The following is a 16,948-nucleotide window of genomic DNA, read 5'->3' as shown; positions in this document are numbered from 1 at the left end:
GATAAACTGTTGTAATAGACTGTAACAACAGTGTTGAGGCAACGGCTGGATCTGGACCAATCCAAAAGTTGGACCTGACTTTCAGTGGGAAACCTGACCCCCAGATGACCTTTAGAACAACTGAACACAGTGCGTAGGAAATCCTGTTTAAAGCAACCAGTCCTGTTTTAGAGTTGAAAAGCTCAACACTGATGGAAAGAGAGTGAGAGAGAGAGAGAGAAAGAGAGAGAGAGAGAGAGAGAGAGAGAGAGAGAGAGAGAGAGAGAGAGAGGGAGGAGAGAAAGAGAGAGCGAGAGAGAGAGATAGAGAGAGAGAGAGTGTCCCGGATCTGCTTGTCTACAGACTCCACGGTGAAAAACGTAATGCATCAAATTTGTTTGTGTCAAATGTGTATTTCAATTCATTTCCACATGAATAATGAGCTGTTGAATAATGTTTAGTCCAAAACCAAACTAAATATGTCCAGAACACTCATCTTCTCCATCCCAGAATGATGCTATGATGCTTCACTACAAAAGCAGATAGACGACAGGAGACTACTGACTCCAAAACAAGCTCTACTTCCAGTACTTGCAGTACTTTCATCCCAAAGATGCTCAAAGCAGCTTCATAAACATAACTCATCCCAAAGGTGTTTCATAGAGCATCATCACTTTAATTCATCCCAGCAATGTTCAATGGAGCTTCAACACTACAACTCAACCCAAACGTTTTCAGTGGACCTTCATCATTCTAATTCATTCCATATTGTAATTTCTTCATTACAATATATTCCAAAGGTGCTTAGTGGAGCATGCATTGCTACAACTCATCTCAAGGGTGTTCAATAGAGCTACATTACACTAACTTATTTCTAATGTGTTCAATTGAGCTTCATCCCTCCAACTCATCCCAAAGATGTCCAGTGGAGCTTCATCCCTCCAACTCATCCCAAAGATGTTCAGTGGAGCTTCATCCCTCCAACTCATCCCAAAGATGTTCAGTGGAGCTTCATCCCTCCAACTCATCCCAAAGACGTTCAGTGGAGCTTCATCCCTCCACCTCATCCCAAAGGTGTTCAGTGGAGCTTCATCCCTCCAACTCATCCCAAAGATATTCAGTTGAGCTTCATCCCTCCAACTCATCCCAAAGATGTTCAGTGGAGTTTCATCCCTCCAACTCATCCCAAAGGTGTTCAGTGGAGCTTCATCCCTCCAACTCATCCCAAAGATGTTCAGTGGAGCTTCATCCCTCCAACTCATCCCAAAGATGTTCAGTGGAGCTTCATCCCTCCAACTCATCCCAAAGATGTTCACAAAGGTATGTGTGTATGTTCTGCTGTAAGTACGCTGGCGCAATGTGGCTGCTGCTTTACACCGTTTTTATTGTTTGTCTGTATGTTTTGATGTTTCCCTGCTGGCTGTGGCGTTTCCATCATATCCACCAAGACAGCGACCGATAGAGATTTTCAAACAGTGGCTCAGAGGCTTCTTGGACTGTTTGGGTGATGCTACATCACAACTGTGATGCAGCCTGGACCGGCCGCTTGAGTGAAGCTGTATTACGGCTACGAGGCTCTCTGGACTGGGGACCTGATCTACGTAACACTGCTTGGTTGACGCTGCCCTGCAGCTGTGGGGCCACCTGGATCAGTGGTGTTCGGCTGAATGAGCAGCTCTATGCCGCGGCTAGGAGGCCTCTCGGGCTGGCTGCCTAAGCGCCGCTACATCGCAGCTATGTGGCTGCCTGGGCCGGCCACCTGGGTGACACCACGCTGCAGCTATAAGGCGGCCTGGACTGGTTGTGTTCGGCTGCAGGAAAATGCTCCCCCTTCACGGCTAAGAACATTTTTGGCCTTCGAGGCTTCCCGGACCAGCCTCCTGTGTGCACCGTGTTGCGGTGTGAGACTTTCCCCTGTGACTCTTTCCGGGCTAGCAAAGTGACTCTATGCCTGGTCAGTGAAATCCCCCCTGCTATCTGTGGGAATCGTGCAGTGTGTATTATGTAACGTTGATTATAAATTTTGATACTTTCTGATCGTAAAGCGTTCTTAAGCGTTGGAAAGGCACTATATAAATAAGTGATGATGATGATGATGATGATGAAGGTAAGATTGTGTCTGCAGAATCTATGGCTTTTAAACGCTGTTAGACAAAAACCCTCACAAGTCAAAGCACCATTTTCGATATAGATAAATGTAGCATTATTATACAAGTTATACTGAACTATGCTGCTGACACAGCTGCCTAAAAACCATAGAAACGGACCTTAAACAGAAGTGAGGACCCTGTTGGGGTTCATCCTAAAGTCAGGATATACAGGATTTAGGAGGTTCAGTCTAGTTAGGATGTTTGTGTGATGCTTCTTATCTGGAGTTCATGATGAGATTATGAAGTTAGGAACTGTTATTCTGTAATAGCTACTGTCCAAATTCAGTCTGGACTGAAGTCGTCATGGAGACCAAACAGATCAGATTTCAGAGTTAAGACGTTTCTGTCTATTACATCCATATCTATCTATGATTTTCTCTTTCTTTCCCTCACAACATGACCTTACCAACCTGCCCCCCCCCCAAGTGTGTTCCCCGCTCTTTGAATGAAGAGGTGTGTTTCTGTAACTTTCTCAGGCTATATAAAGTTCTTTCTATGCCATTCTTCATTCCCTCCTTTCCTCATCTGTCTATTAGTCACTCTTTTGTCTCTCTCTTACCGCCTCTCCATCCCTCCATCCCCCTCTCTCTCTTTCTCTCTCTCTGACGCCGATTTCTTTCCCCTCGGTTCTGATTCTCATTGTTCAGCGTGACCCCCAAAACACAATCTCTCCGCTCCAGCTACCTCCTGTTTCCTGCTTCCCAGGAAGTGCTGTTTAGTGACCTTTACACCTTTTCACTGATCAAATTCAGGACACATTCAAACTTTCTCTCTTTCTCTCTCTCTCTCTCTCCCTCTCCCTCTCTCCCACAGGCACCAAACACATACCGTAAGGAGGTTCAAAGAAAGAATTTCCTAAAAGTACGGGGGACTCCCCTAATAAAAAGAAGACTCTCACTCATCCCACACCGACACTTTCACATACGCACATGCCACTAAACTGGCTGTTCAAGTCAAAAGAGTCCCCCACTGCAAACGGCTCAGGAAATGATGAATAAACAAATAATTAAGCTAGAATGTGAGTTTCATGTTCAGGTTAAGGTAAATGCTGCATTTGCATGATGAAAATAATTATGTTAATAAATTACTGAGAGTAATAAATACATTTTGATAAAGCTTATTGTGTGTGCACATGCAGTTTAACCACGATGCACTTCTTTATACATGACAACATGCAGAAAACAAAACAAGCAAATAAGACTAATGTGATTAATAGTGATAAACTACACAAAATAATTGATTTACTGTATGCTGGCATGAAATGTATGCAAAAATTTGAGTATGCTCAGTCAAAGAGAGACAGAGATAGATAGATAGATAGATAGATAGATAGATAGATAGATAGATAGATAGATAGATAGATAGATCTTTATTTATCCCAAAGGAAATAACATTGTTACAGCAGCAGAAACATACACTCTTGAAAAAGAATGATTCTTTAAGGGTTCTTTGTTAAAGAAAATGGTTCTATACAGAACCATTAACACTCCAAGAACTCTTTGCATGATTAAAGGGTTCTTTGCATCATGAGAGGGTTCCTCAGATTGATGGAGTATGTTCTGTAGATGGTTCTATATAGAACCTTTTTCAAAAGGTTCTCCTATTGTGACGATGGCAAGCTTGTAACATTAGAAAGGTGTAAAGGGGCTACAACAGAACTCGACTACATGATATATCTCTGCTATCGGAACCTCGTATCTCCAAAATGGTAACTTTACAGGAGAAGGAAAAAACATACTTTACTTTTAATGTAAGTCAATGGAACCAGAATTTTTTCCAAGTAATTTTTGGGTCGTTGGGTCAAAAACTTTGGGCCGTTTCTTTTGGTCCATTCATCATGAAATTTACACACAATGTAAAGAACAGGCATTTTCAAATCATGTCAAAAAAGTGAAAAACGAAACAAAAATGAAGGTAGAAAGTTTTGATCCAACATAATAAGGGCTATTGAATTATAAATGAGCAAGTCTACTGAAATAGCGTGAGGCAGTTTCCAGTATATGATGATTTTCTATGCTGGAACACACTTGAATATGACATTTATCTGCACCATTTTGGCTTATTTGCTAAGTTTAACATTAACACGTATTAATATCAGCATATATATATATATATATATATATATATGTGTGTGTGTGTGTGTGTGTGTGTGTGTACAATAAATGTGCTAACACATCCACACAATAATAAATGACCTATTGTTCACTGTCCCTCTGTGTGGACCTTTAAAACCCTTCCTCACCTTCAACCCTTCAAAAAGGAGGGAGAGTCAGAGTACAGGTGGTCCTGTTAATACTCACTGCCCAGGTTTAATGATCTCATGTCATGTGGGTGATCTGGCTTAACCTCCTCAACACACTCTCTCTCTCTCTCTCTCTCTCTCTCTCTCTCTCATATTCACAGTACTGTACTAGTATTCCTGTATTTGTCATGTTAACATAACAACTAAAGCTAAATGAAGTTAAATCATTAAAATGAAGCACAGTACAGGAAAAGTCCACCCAAATCTAGTTAAACATATTACTTACAGCAGATTTATTGATATGCCCTATAATATAATAATAAAATATAAATATAAAATCTCTCTTCTAACATAATCAGGCAAGGTTTAAATCGTCTGTTTGATAGTGAAATAGAGAACAGAGATGATGGAGGGTGTTGATGGGCCTACATGGACTCCTAATGGCACTGACCTGCTGTTGGGTCTGATGTGTGTGTGTGTGTGTGTGTGTGTGTGTGTGTGGGGTATGTGTGTGTGATGTGGGGGGGGTGTCCTCTCTCTGTGGCCTTTTAAATAATCTGCAGTTGTGAGTCATTAAACACACCCTGGAGTTTACACTCTACCTCTCTATCTTCTCTCTCTCTCTCTCTCTCTCCCTCTCTCTCTGTCTGTCTTTCTCTCTCTCTCTCTGTCTCTATCTCTCTCTCTCTCTCTCTCTCTCTATCTATCTATCTATCTATATATATATATATATACAAATATATATCTATATATATATATATATATATATATATATATATATATATATATCTCACAACACCTGGGTCACTACTAACATAAATAAATAAATACATGAATAAATGAATAGAGCGCGTGCTCGTGTCCCACGAATCTTTATCGGCGAGAAAGTCATGGACGATTTCCGGTGCGTGGAGCGTTAAAAAACGCGGGAAACCGCCGCACCGAGCGCCGCTTTCCCTCTCTCTTCTCTTTCTCTCTCTCTGTTATTCTCTCTCTATTTCTCTCTTTGTTTTCCTCTCTCTCCTCTTTTCTTTCTTTGTTATTCTCTCTCTCTCTCTCTCTGTTATTCTCTCTCTATTTCTCTCTTTGTTTTTCTCTCCTCTTTTTCTTTCTTCGTTATTCTCTCTCTCTCTCAAAATGTTTTAATTTTGAAGTCGTTTTCGAATATTTTTCAATATATATTTATTTTATTTTCACATTTCTAAACTTTTTATTTGTATATATTTAGATTTATGTTATTTTTTCTATGATTTCTTTTATTATTATTATTTATTCATTGGCAAATCCGCTGAACTCTTACTTTGACATCTGTGTGTGTCCCGCTCCAGCTCGTCTTCTGTTTATTTGAGCGGAGCTAATGGTCTTCAGGGAGTGGAGCGTTGATGAGGCCTATTAGCAGCTCTGTACCCGAACCTGATCCACTTTAAACACTTAAAATCCCTGCTGAAGTGTAATAAAAGCTGCCTGACACGCCTCAAAATGATTTTACTCAAACTAAACACTGACTTGTCCAACACTCGTGTGAATGCGCATCAGCAGCTGCTAACAACATGGAGACCTGTTCAGCTTCAGGTAAAGCGAGGTAAATGATGAGGAGGAGGATTTTATCAGCTCTCATTATGAGTTCCCGCGTTTTAACACAGTGCAGGCTGTTAAAGGTTCAGTATGGGAGGCTGCCCGTTAGGAAAAGGGTGCGGTGGGCAGTTCCAGATGGCTGGACAAAGAACTTCATGAACGTAAACCAGAAGCTCGCAGACAAGCGAAGAGAACTCTGATAACAGATTAATGGATAAAACGATTTAGCTGGACCCCTAAATTCTCTCATTGGTCCTGGAAACCTTTGCTTGTGGTGATTTACACAATAAAAGTCCCTTCCACCCAGAGAGCTTGTAGAGAGGAGAATTCCCACGCTGTAATGTCTAACGGGTTTCTCAAACACTAGAGGGCGCTCCTGAGCGAGTCCAACATGAATGAGTTGATATGGAGCATTTGAGCAAAATCATAGTTTATCAGTGCTGAAACATTTTTAATGTAAAATAATACATTGATTTCCTGAACACAGAGCAGCATAAACCATTTTAACACTGCTGTTATATTTTTAAGAGCTTTTAAACTCGAGTTATAGGAGTTTAAAACGGCACCTCAGGTACGTTCATGACGTCAGTGAGCGCGAACAGCCAATGAGCTGCTCCGCTCGCCTCAGCACTCAGTAGCAGTAATGCTAACCAATCAGCACTCAGTAGCAGTAATGTTAGCGTCCTGCTGCCCAAAACCTGTTTGCTGTAGAAAAAGGAAACACACAGGTGAGTTTTCTTTGCTGTTTTGGTGAAATCCATCCTTCTACCTTCTAAAATTAAAGGAAAGTTCTGGTTCAGTGATCTGAAACTATTTTAACTCTTAGCTTTTAGCTGTTTAGCTCCATTCACCCCCATTCATTGAGGACTCGCTCGCAGGTGCCCTCTGCTGTTTAACAGTCCTGTTTTTTATATAATGGGGGAAATAGGAAGTGGCCAGCCTCCTCATAAACTGGCTCTGGTTCCGCCCAATGAGATTTCCAGCACCCCCCAGGAGAATAAGTGGCTTAGAAAATGTGTGTGTGAATCATAAAAGTGGACAAACAGGACAAACCTACATTTGTGACTGGCAAACTGACATCTCAGAAAACAAAGGAGGATAAGTTAGCTAGAACAGGTTCCCTCTCAAAACGTTTATTAATGTCGGAGTGTCTGACAATCTAGACGATGTCTTAAATTAGTTTTTACAGTGTAACCTGGGATACACTAGGTCTCTAAGGAAACACCTTTGCCCCCTACTTTTCCAGGTGCATTGTGGGACGTCACTGAGGAGCAATGTTCCATTGCACTAGGATAATTTATACACTGAGAGCACCTAAAAAGTCCACAATTAGTTCAATACATGTGGAACAACTTCAGCTTCGTCCTCACAAGTTATTCCTGATTCAGCTCGTCATCTAACTGAGTACCTGTGGAAGTCCAGAGAAGCCATGAGGTAGTTTTTCTGGACTGTTATCTTGAGATCACAACGTATTTGCCTTGTGGTCTCAAGACTATCAAGTCAGCTCAAGAAAGCAGAAAGCAGTTTATTTATATAGCACATTTTGTATACAATGTGCTTTACATACACTCTTAAAAATTCTTCTTCAAGTGTTCTTTAGTAAAGGCAAAGGTTCTATGGTGAAATGGTTCTGCATAGCACCAGAATAGGCTCTTCTATTGTTATGATATCAAGCTTGTAACAATAGCAGAACCCTTTTTGGTGCTATATAGAGACACTGTCACAAAGGTTCTATAAACCATATACAACACCCACTTTAAGCATGAAATGGTTCTGTATAGAACTCATGGTTTTATATAGAACCATGAGAACCATTGCCTTTACTAAAGAATATATTGTAAATGCATACGCCTCTCCAAGACGTTCAACAACCAAACCCCCCCCAAAATAACCAAAACTCTTCCCAGTGCCGCTAAATTTGCCACATTTTATATTTATTATTACACACTATATTGAGGCCAAAAATTAATATAATGAGGCCACAAATTAATATATTGAGGTCACAAATTACTATATTGAGACCACAAATTAATGTATTGTGACCATGAGTTACTATATTGAGGCCAAAAATTAATATAATGAGGCCATAAATTAATATATTGAGGTCACAAATTACTATATTGTGACCATGAGTTACTATATTGAGGCCAAAAATTAATATAATGAGGCCACAAATTAATATATTGAGGTCACAAATTACTATATTGAGACCACAAATTAATGTATTGTGACCATGAGTTACTATATTGAGGCCAAAAATTAATATAATGAGGCCACAAATTAATGTATTGAGGCCATGAGTTACTATATTGAGGCCACACATTACTATATTGAGGCCACAAATTAATATATTGAGGTCACAAATTACTATATTGAGGCCACAAATAATGTATGAGCATGAGTATATTTGAGGCCACAAATTAATATATTGAGGCCACACATTACTATATTGAGGCCACAAATTAATATATTGTGACCCTGAGTTACTATATTGAGGCCACAAATTAATATATTGAGGCCACACATTACTATATTGAGACCACAAATTAATATATTGTGACCATGAGTTACTATATTGAGGCCACAAATTAATATATTGTGACCATGAGTTACTATATTGAGGCCACAAATTAATGTATTGAGGCCATGAGTTACTATATTCAGGCCACAAATTAATATAATGAGGCCACAAATTGATATATTGAGGACACAAATTAATATATCGTGGCCACGAGGTACTATAATACACAAATTTGGCCCTGGGGCCGGACTTTGGACACCCCTGGCGTAATGTGTAATGGTGTGATTGGCCATAATACGGCGGCAGCGCTCACAGAAAACAACTTTAAAAATTCAGCTTAATAAACATTCTCCCCTCATTTTATTGGGTGTTCCTGTTATCAGTCGGGCAGAGGGAATAAACAAATCTCATTAAAAACATGAATAATGATAAAAAAACGGCCAATCAGGCCCCCTGGGCTTCACCTCAGGTGGGTCCGTGCACTAACTCGCCTCTGCTTACAGCCGCTGTGATGATGAAAACAAGAAACCGGAGCAGCGCAAAGCCGGAGCGGCCCACTTTACCTGGACATCACTCTGCAGTCACGTCATGAAAGTGGGGGGTGGGGGGAGTGGAGAGTGGGGGGCGGGGCCTCGGAGAGTTTTACCCCCTGCGAGTGGTTGACAGTCTTGGCTGGGTACCGAGAGCTGCGCGCGCGCTCTCATCCAAAACACTGTGGGAGCCGTTCATTCTGCTCGGTTTGGTGGGACCTCCTCGCGCTGCCTCCGTCTCTCTCATCCGCGTGCGAAGGCTGCACGAGACGCTCGACTCGCTCTCACAAGCTCCCCGTAAGTTTCTTACTTATGTTGCGTGTGTGTGTGTGTGTGTGTGTGTGTCTGTTTGTGGAGCTCGCGCCTCAGTGAGGGAGCAGCAGAGCCGTTAGACTTGCTTTTAAGCTGGGTTCGCGCGCCCCGTTGTTGTGTGCGTGGATATGCGCGCGCGCGCTGTTGACACTGTTGGAACCGCTCATTCATTCTTTTTCGCTGAGTTTGCACGTGCATGCGTGCGCGCTGCTTTGGCTGTTTTGCATCTGTTCAAACGGCGCCCCCTGTTGGTCACCGTGTGTTCAATTCATTCACAGTAGAGTGGAGTTTTGAAAGAGTTTATAAGAACAATGAAACAGAGGATGAAAGAGCCTCTAAGGTTAAATGGTGATTATTGTTCAATAAGGCGTGGCCACAAAATATTAATTAAGAGGTACTATACTGTTATACTGTTATTATTAAGAGGTACTATACTGAGGCCATAAATTACTATATTGGGGCTACAAATTGATATACTGAGGCCACAAGTTACTACATTGAGGCCACAAATTAATCTATTGTGGCCACGAAGTACTATATTGAGGCCATAAATTACTATATTGAGGCCCCAAATTAATGTATTGAGGCCACAAGTTACTATTTAGAGGCCACAATTTAGTATATCGTGGCCACAAAGTACTATATTGAGGCCATAAATTACTATTTGAGGCCACAAATTAATATATTATGGCCAGGAATTACTATATTGAGGCCACAAATTAATATATTGAGGCCACAAAGTAATATATTGTGGCCACAAATTAATGTATTCAGGCCACAAGTTACTATATTGAGGCCACAAATTGCTATATATTGTGACCAGAAAGTACTATATTGAGGCCATAATTTACTATATCGAGACCACAATTAATATATTGATGCTGCAAGTTACTATATTAAGGCCATGAATTACTATATTGAGGCCAGAAATTGATATATTGAGGCCAAACGTTACTATATAGAGACCACAAATTAATATATTGTGGCCACAAGGTACTATGTTGAGGCCACAAATTACTATATCGTGGCCGCAAGTTACTATATTAAAACCACAAATTACTATGGAGACCACAAGTTATGAGAGATATGTTTTTAAAAATATATTATCTTTTCCTAAGAAAAAACATAATATCACAAGACATTTTTTACAATACATGAATTGTCATGATATTTATTTTTTCAGACATCTCATTATGCTACAGTTTATTGCTGATAAATATGATAACGTCTTAAATAAGAAGACTACAAGCAGGCCCGGATCTTTCCATGGGTTTTATGGGTGTGCATAGTTACGACCCACGTCTGGTGTGAAACTCCAGGCCTGGAGTCTGTAGCATTTAGCTTAGCGTATTGGCCCATTGAACACACCTGAAAGAGCTCTTCAGCTAATGCGTGAGGCCTTAGGTTGTGTTAGAACAAAACTCAGAGCCCTCTAGAGTTTGACACCCCTGTTGTAACGGCTTTGTTGACATCATTTTTGGGTTGTCTGCTGGGGGTTTATGGGTTTAGTCTGGCCCAGGCCTCTCAGAGCTGCTTGGCCGGTCAAGCTACCCTAAACATCGGAGCTGTTTGGTGAAGCACGCAGCTATTGTTCTGCAAAAGTCGAATAAACGCGGGGAAACACACTGATATGTCTGCCTCTACAGATAAATACACAGACTCCTCTGTCTCTGTGGATAAATATGGCAGCGCTGCTTATTCTACACAGTGTCTGTGATGTCTGGCTGTGTATTTGTATTGAAATGAGCTGACGTGGGGTCAGTGTGGACTTGCTGTTCATGTTAGGTCACTCAGCTGCCAATAGCTGGAGGCTCACTGGTCACTTTTAGCTCCATTTATCAGTTCCTCCTTGCACAGCATGACATCATCCTCTCCGGAGGACCTGAATTTACTATTCTCCTCGTTAATCTTTCGCACACACACTCCCTCCGCCTGGTGTATAAATAACTTGCATGGAGGGATTTTATTTGGAGGTTACATTTCTCATCTTGTCTTAGATTAAAATCAGCATTCTCTGAGTTCACCTCTGGGCCCGCTCTCTTTCTCTGCCTCTCTCCCTTGGAATGGAAGTCTATTTGGCTCAGTGTTAAAATATACTTTCACAGGACTTTGTGGGCTGTTAGAACATAAGTTTGAGTGGCTGTGTGTTAGAATGGAAAGCCGTGAGGCTGTGCGATCCAAAGGAAACCAGTGGATTAGTATGTATTGGAATGGAGGCCTATTGGGCTTTGTTGTAAAGTGCAAAGCTATGGGCCAATACGTTAGCATGGAAATGCATTGAATTGTGTGGAAGTTCTTGAGGTTGTCAAATATAATGGAAGTGTACGGGCATCACGGTTAAAATGAAAGTCTATGGGACTTGCACTTTTTAAAGGGCAGTACGCCAGAGGTGTACTGAATGGTGTACTCCAGTGGCAGTTTATGGGGCTTTCTATTACAGGGTCTGTTGTGAGCTGTTTAGAATGGAGGTCTATGGGCATCTCTGTTAAAATAAAGGTCTATGGGACTGTATTTGAATAGAAAACTGTAGGGTTGTATGTTACAATGGAAATGTTTGGGGTAGTCTATTAGAGTTGAAGTCTATTGGGCTTTCTTTTTAAAGTGCAAGTCTATGGGGCAGTACACTAGAATAGAAGTGTACTGAATGGTGTGCTCCAGTTTATGGGGATATCTATTACAATGTAAGTCTGTTGTGAGCTGTCTTAGAATGGACGTCTATGGAACTTTGTGGGATAATTATGTGTGGATGTGCTTTAAAACTGAAGATTATGTGGCCATGTGCTCTAATGGAGTAATGTATTAGAATGGAAGTCTACTGGTATTTCTGTTTAAATTGAATTCTATGGGACTATGTGTTAGAATAGAAGTCTGTGTGGCTATGCTATAGAATGGAAGGCTATGTTGCTGTGTGCTTCAATGGGAACCAATCGATTAGTATATTGGAATGGAGGCCTATTGGGCTTTGTTGTAATATGTTGAGCCTAGAAATGTACTGACCTGTGTGAAAGTTTATGAGGTTGTGAAATATAATGGAAGTGTATGGGCATCTCTGTTAAAATGGGACCTTGTGTTAGAATGGAAGACTGTAGGGTTGTATGTAACAATGGAAATCTTTGGAGTAGTCCATTAGAGTTGAAGTCTATTGGGCTTTCTTTTTAAAGTGCAGCACACCATTCAGTACACTTATAACATAATGCACCATAGACTTGTACTTTAAAAAGAAAGCCCGATAGACTTTAGTTGCAGTTTATGGGACTAAACCGGGAGAGTTTATGGGACTTATCTATTACACAACACAAAAGTCTGTTGTGAGCTGTCTTAGAATGGAAGTCTATGTGACACTGTGGGCCAGGTTAGAATAGAATTCTGTGTGGATGTGCTTTAAGATAAGATAAGATAAGATAATCCTTTATTAGTCCCACAACGGGGAAATTCTCAGTGTTAGAGAATTTCGAGTGTTTAGAACTGAAGATTAGGTGGCCATGTGCTCCAATGGAGTAATGTATTAGAATGGAAGTCTATTGGTATATCTATTAAAATGGAATTCTATGGGACTGTGTGTTAGATGTCTGTGTGGCTGTGCTTTAGAATTGAAGACTTTGTGGCCATGTGCTCCAACGGAGTAATGTATTAGAATGGACGTCTTTTGGGCACTGTTTTAAAGTGTTTTATGGGGCTGTCTATTACAATGCAAGTCTGGAAGTCTGTTGGAATCTCTGTTGAAATTGATGTCTATGAGACTGTGCGTTAAAATAGAAGTCTGTGTGGCTGTGCTTTGGAATTGAAGACTGGCCAGGTGCTTGTGTTAGAATGGAAGTCTAATGGCATCTCTGTTGAAATGGAAGTCTATGGGACTGTGTGGTTAAAAAGGGTTTTTGGCTGTGCTTTGGAATAGAAGACTATGTAGCTATGTGCTACAATGGAGTAATGTATTAGAATGGAAGTCTATGGGACTGTGTGGTAAAAGAGAAGTGTTGTGCTGGGTTTTTGGCTGTGCTTTAGAATCGAAGACTATGTAGCTATGTGCTTCAATGGAGTAATGTATTAGAATGGAAGTCTATTGGGGTTTGTTTAATGTGTTTAATGGGGCTGTATCACAATGGATCTCTGTTAACATGGAAGTCTATGGGACTGTGTGTTAGAAGTCTGTGTGGCTGTGTTTTAGAAGGGATGCCTGTGAGGATGTGTGTTATTGGGCTTCTGTGCGGACTGTTTTATTAAAAAGTAAAAAGGTAGTCTATGCCCTTTAACCTCGAGAGTTTCCAGTGAAAGCAGTGAACGTTCAAAAACCCAGTGCGGCACATGTGGGCTCTAACCGCGTCTGTGTGTGTTCCTGATTTGCTGCAGCTCTTTCAGTTCTAAAGCACAGGCAAGGCTGCTTTAAGCAAGTTTCGCATATGAAGCTATGATGTTTTCCTTGATCAAACCTTCCAACGTTCATCATTATCCTCTTATGTTGTTGCCTAATACAGGCAGTCTGTGGCCCACATGGCTGTGTTTTAGAGTTACCGCACACACAGCCACTCCTCTGCAGGAGCACAGGTTCAGATATAAAGAGGTAAAACATGAAACCCAGCAGGGCTTCAGAGAGGCTCATTAATCTCAGAGGTGCTGTTAGAAGCGCAGACGAATCTTACAGGCCACACACCAGTACACTCTCTCTCTCTCTCTCTCTCTCTCTCTCTCTCTCTCGTAGGCTGGTTGTGGACGCCGAGGGTGTTGTTATAGTGTCTCTGTGGAGAGCCCTGCAGCCCCACGGCTGACCTCGTTAAAGTAGAATTAAAGAGGTGATTACTGCAAGCTGCTCAAGATGAGTGTGTGTGTAATTGCTCTACACTGTGTACAGTAGGAGTGGGCAATATGGCCAAAATATTATATCATGCCACTTCAAGACATTTTCATGATACACAGTATGCATCATGATATTTTATTTTTCTAAGATTTAATATGCTGGAGCTGACAAAACGTAACCTGTAGTGCTGCCCAGAAAAATACTGTAATAGTAATAATAATAAACCTACAAATACAGTGATTTTCTATTCAATGGTGTACAAATTATTCATTTTACAGCTTAAGAAAAAACAAGAAACACATTTATTAGTAAATTACAACATATCACAGGTATCTATCTGTCTGTCTATCTATGTATAGATCTATCCGTCTGTCTGTCTGTCTGTCTTTCTATTTATCTGTCTATCTGTCCTTTTGTCTATCTATCTATCTATCTATCTATCTATCTATCTGTCTATCTATCTATCTGTCTATCTATCTATCTACCCGTCTATGTATACATCTATCTGTCTGTCTGTCTGTCTTTCTATCTATCCTTTTGTCTATCTATCTATCTATCTATCTATCTATCTATCTATCTATCTGTCTATCTATCTATCTGTCTATCTATCTATCTACCCGTCTATGTATACATCTATCTGTCTGTCTGTCTGTCTTTCTATCTATCCTTTTGTCTATCTATCTATCTATCTATCTATCTATCTATCTATCTATCTATCTATCTATCTATCTATCTATCCATCTATCTACCTAACTATCTGTCTATCTATCTATCTGTCTATCTATCTACCTGTCTATGTATACATCTATCTGTCTGTCTGTCTGTCTTTCTATCTATCCTTTTGTCTGTCTGTCTGTCTTTCTGTCTATCCTTTTGTTTGTCTGACTATCTATCTATCTATCTATCTATCTATCTATCTGTCTATCCTTCCTTGGTTGTAGATAAAGTGAGAGGAAGTGTGTAAGTGTGGATGTGAGTGAATGTTAAAGACTTGTCTGTGCTTCACTCTCTGTCTGTGTGTGTATGTACAGTGAGGAGCAAAAGTCTTGGGACGGTGAGGTGAAATTGGTTATTTTGTTATGCAAAAAGCCTCTATAAAGCAGGGCATTCTGTTCTAGCTGTGGACAAATAGACACTGTGGACAATAGATGGTTCTTTGAGTGTTCACGGTTCTATATAGAACCAGTGTCTTTACTAAAGAACCCTTGAAGAACCATCTTTTTAAAGAGTTTCAAATTTACAAAATGAGTTGTATTCTCAGCTAATTCAGCAGTCATATGTGGTTAGCTACTGTATGTAAGGCTGACCAGGCCGAACGTCCAGTTTTGAAGTAGCTGCTAATCCGTTCTAATGAACAGAAACCGATACGGCTCAGAATATTCCAGCGACTAACGTTAGTAACGTAACGTGATGAGCTTTAGTGATGATTGTAGCTCATTTTGACAAATCACTCATAGGCCCAGTCCCATTTCTCATTGTTACCACTTCCCCTTGTTTTCAAGTGTTGCCTCTTGAGTTACAGGGTAGTGGCTGAAATCTTCCTTCTGAAATGGGACCCTCAAATAAAAAGAGCATCACTTCATTAACAGCTACTAGCGCTGCTCTGTAGGCGACCCTGCCAGTCTGCAATGACAGCAGAGGAGGGTAAAGTTCAGCTCCTCACTGCTGGGCTTACATTCTGGCACTTTAGGCATCACAGTTACATTCTGGCACTTTAGGCATCACAACTGCTGCAGTATTTAAGGTGGAACAGGAAATTTACTACCAAGACGTGAGCATAATATTCACGGTTTTTATGCTTGTTATGAAGAAAACGAGCATAATAGACTGAAACAACATTAAACCAAGATAATACAGTGGTTATCGTAATTTTTCACAAATAAAATTCCCACATCTGTGTGTTTCTTTGGTCGCTCATCTTGCTGGTTTTTCTCCTTTCCTCATAACTCTCTGTTTGGGGTCTCTGAAAATCCTCTGTTTTGAGGATCATGTAGCTCTAACACTTCGCGCTACCCTGCTGTCTCAACTAAAATCGGGACACCTTACCACTAGACATGAATGTGCAAAACGGAGGGGTAAGGGCTCAGTGGTAGGGGCGAGGGGTGAATTGGGATTGGGCCTTAGTGATCAATCAGAAAGGAGCTCAGTTTGTCAGAACACCAGCAGGGAAAGCTCAAAGACTTTACTGCTTTTTGAACTTTCGGCCATGACTGTTCTTTTTCTTGCGCCGTCTGCTCACAGAGGTACGATGCGATAAGTGAACTGCTGCCCTCCTTCAGGTTAAGTGGTCAGTTCGCTCTAAGCTGGACATCACTTTGAAAATGTAAGAAAAAACTGAAAACAGAAATATCGGTATTTATTGTCGACATTAGTTACAGTTAATTGTTTCAGCGCTGATGCAAATGAACTGAATCTTGTAAACATGCATTCATTAGTGCATTAATGCTTTCTGACAGAAACACTCTGAAACATAACTCTCTTTCTTGCTCTCTCTCTCTCTCTCTCTCTCTCTCTCTCTCCCTAGGTTGCATTGTTATTCTGCTTGGAGGTGAACGAGGACCCTGAACAAACTTCTGCCTGCCAGAACCACAAAGAACAGAGAGAGAGAGAGAGAGAGAGAGAGAGAGAGAGAGAGAGAGAGAGAGATGTACTGTGCAGTTCTCCTCTCCTCTTTTCTTTTCTTGCTCTATGTGAGCTGCACTCCTCAGATCTACAGTCACTATGGGTAACTACTGTTTCTGATTACTTACTTTATTATTATTATTATTATTATTATTATTATTATTATTATTATTATTATTATTGTTGTTGTTGTTGTTGTTGTTGTTATTATTTCAGCCAGTGCAT

General features: G+C 40.6%; 1 protein-coding gene across 2 annotated transcripts in view; it reads left to right on the top strand.

The window, feature by feature from the left end:
• Positions 1-9,144: 9,144 nt before the first annotated feature.
• egfl7 (EGF-like-domain, multiple 7) overlaps positions 9,145-16,948 on the top strand; it is a 29,821-nt gene continuing 22,017 nt past the window's right edge. For both annotated transcript variants that reach the window (XM_036588279.1, XM_036588278.1), the window contains exons 1-2: positions 9,145-9,294; positions 16,626-16,826. In XM_036588279.1, coding sequence (XP_036444172.1) covers positions 16,747-16,826 — 80 coding nt within the window. In that variant the 5' untranslated portion in view covers positions 9,145-9,294; positions 16,626-16,746. The remainder of the gene's footprint in view (positions 9,295-16,625; positions 16,827-16,948) is intronic.

Source organism: Colossoma macropomum, unplaced genomic scaffold (genome assembly GCF_904425465.1).
Source record: "Colossoma macropomum unplaced genomic scaffold, Colossoma_macropomum, whole genome shotgun sequence".
NCBI classification, from domain to species: domain Eukaryota; kingdom Metazoa; phylum Chordata; class Actinopteri; order Characiformes; family Serrasalmidae; genus Colossoma; species Colossoma macropomum.
Note: the sequence above shows the minus strand (reverse complement) of the source record. Positions and strands in the feature narration are given on the sequence as shown.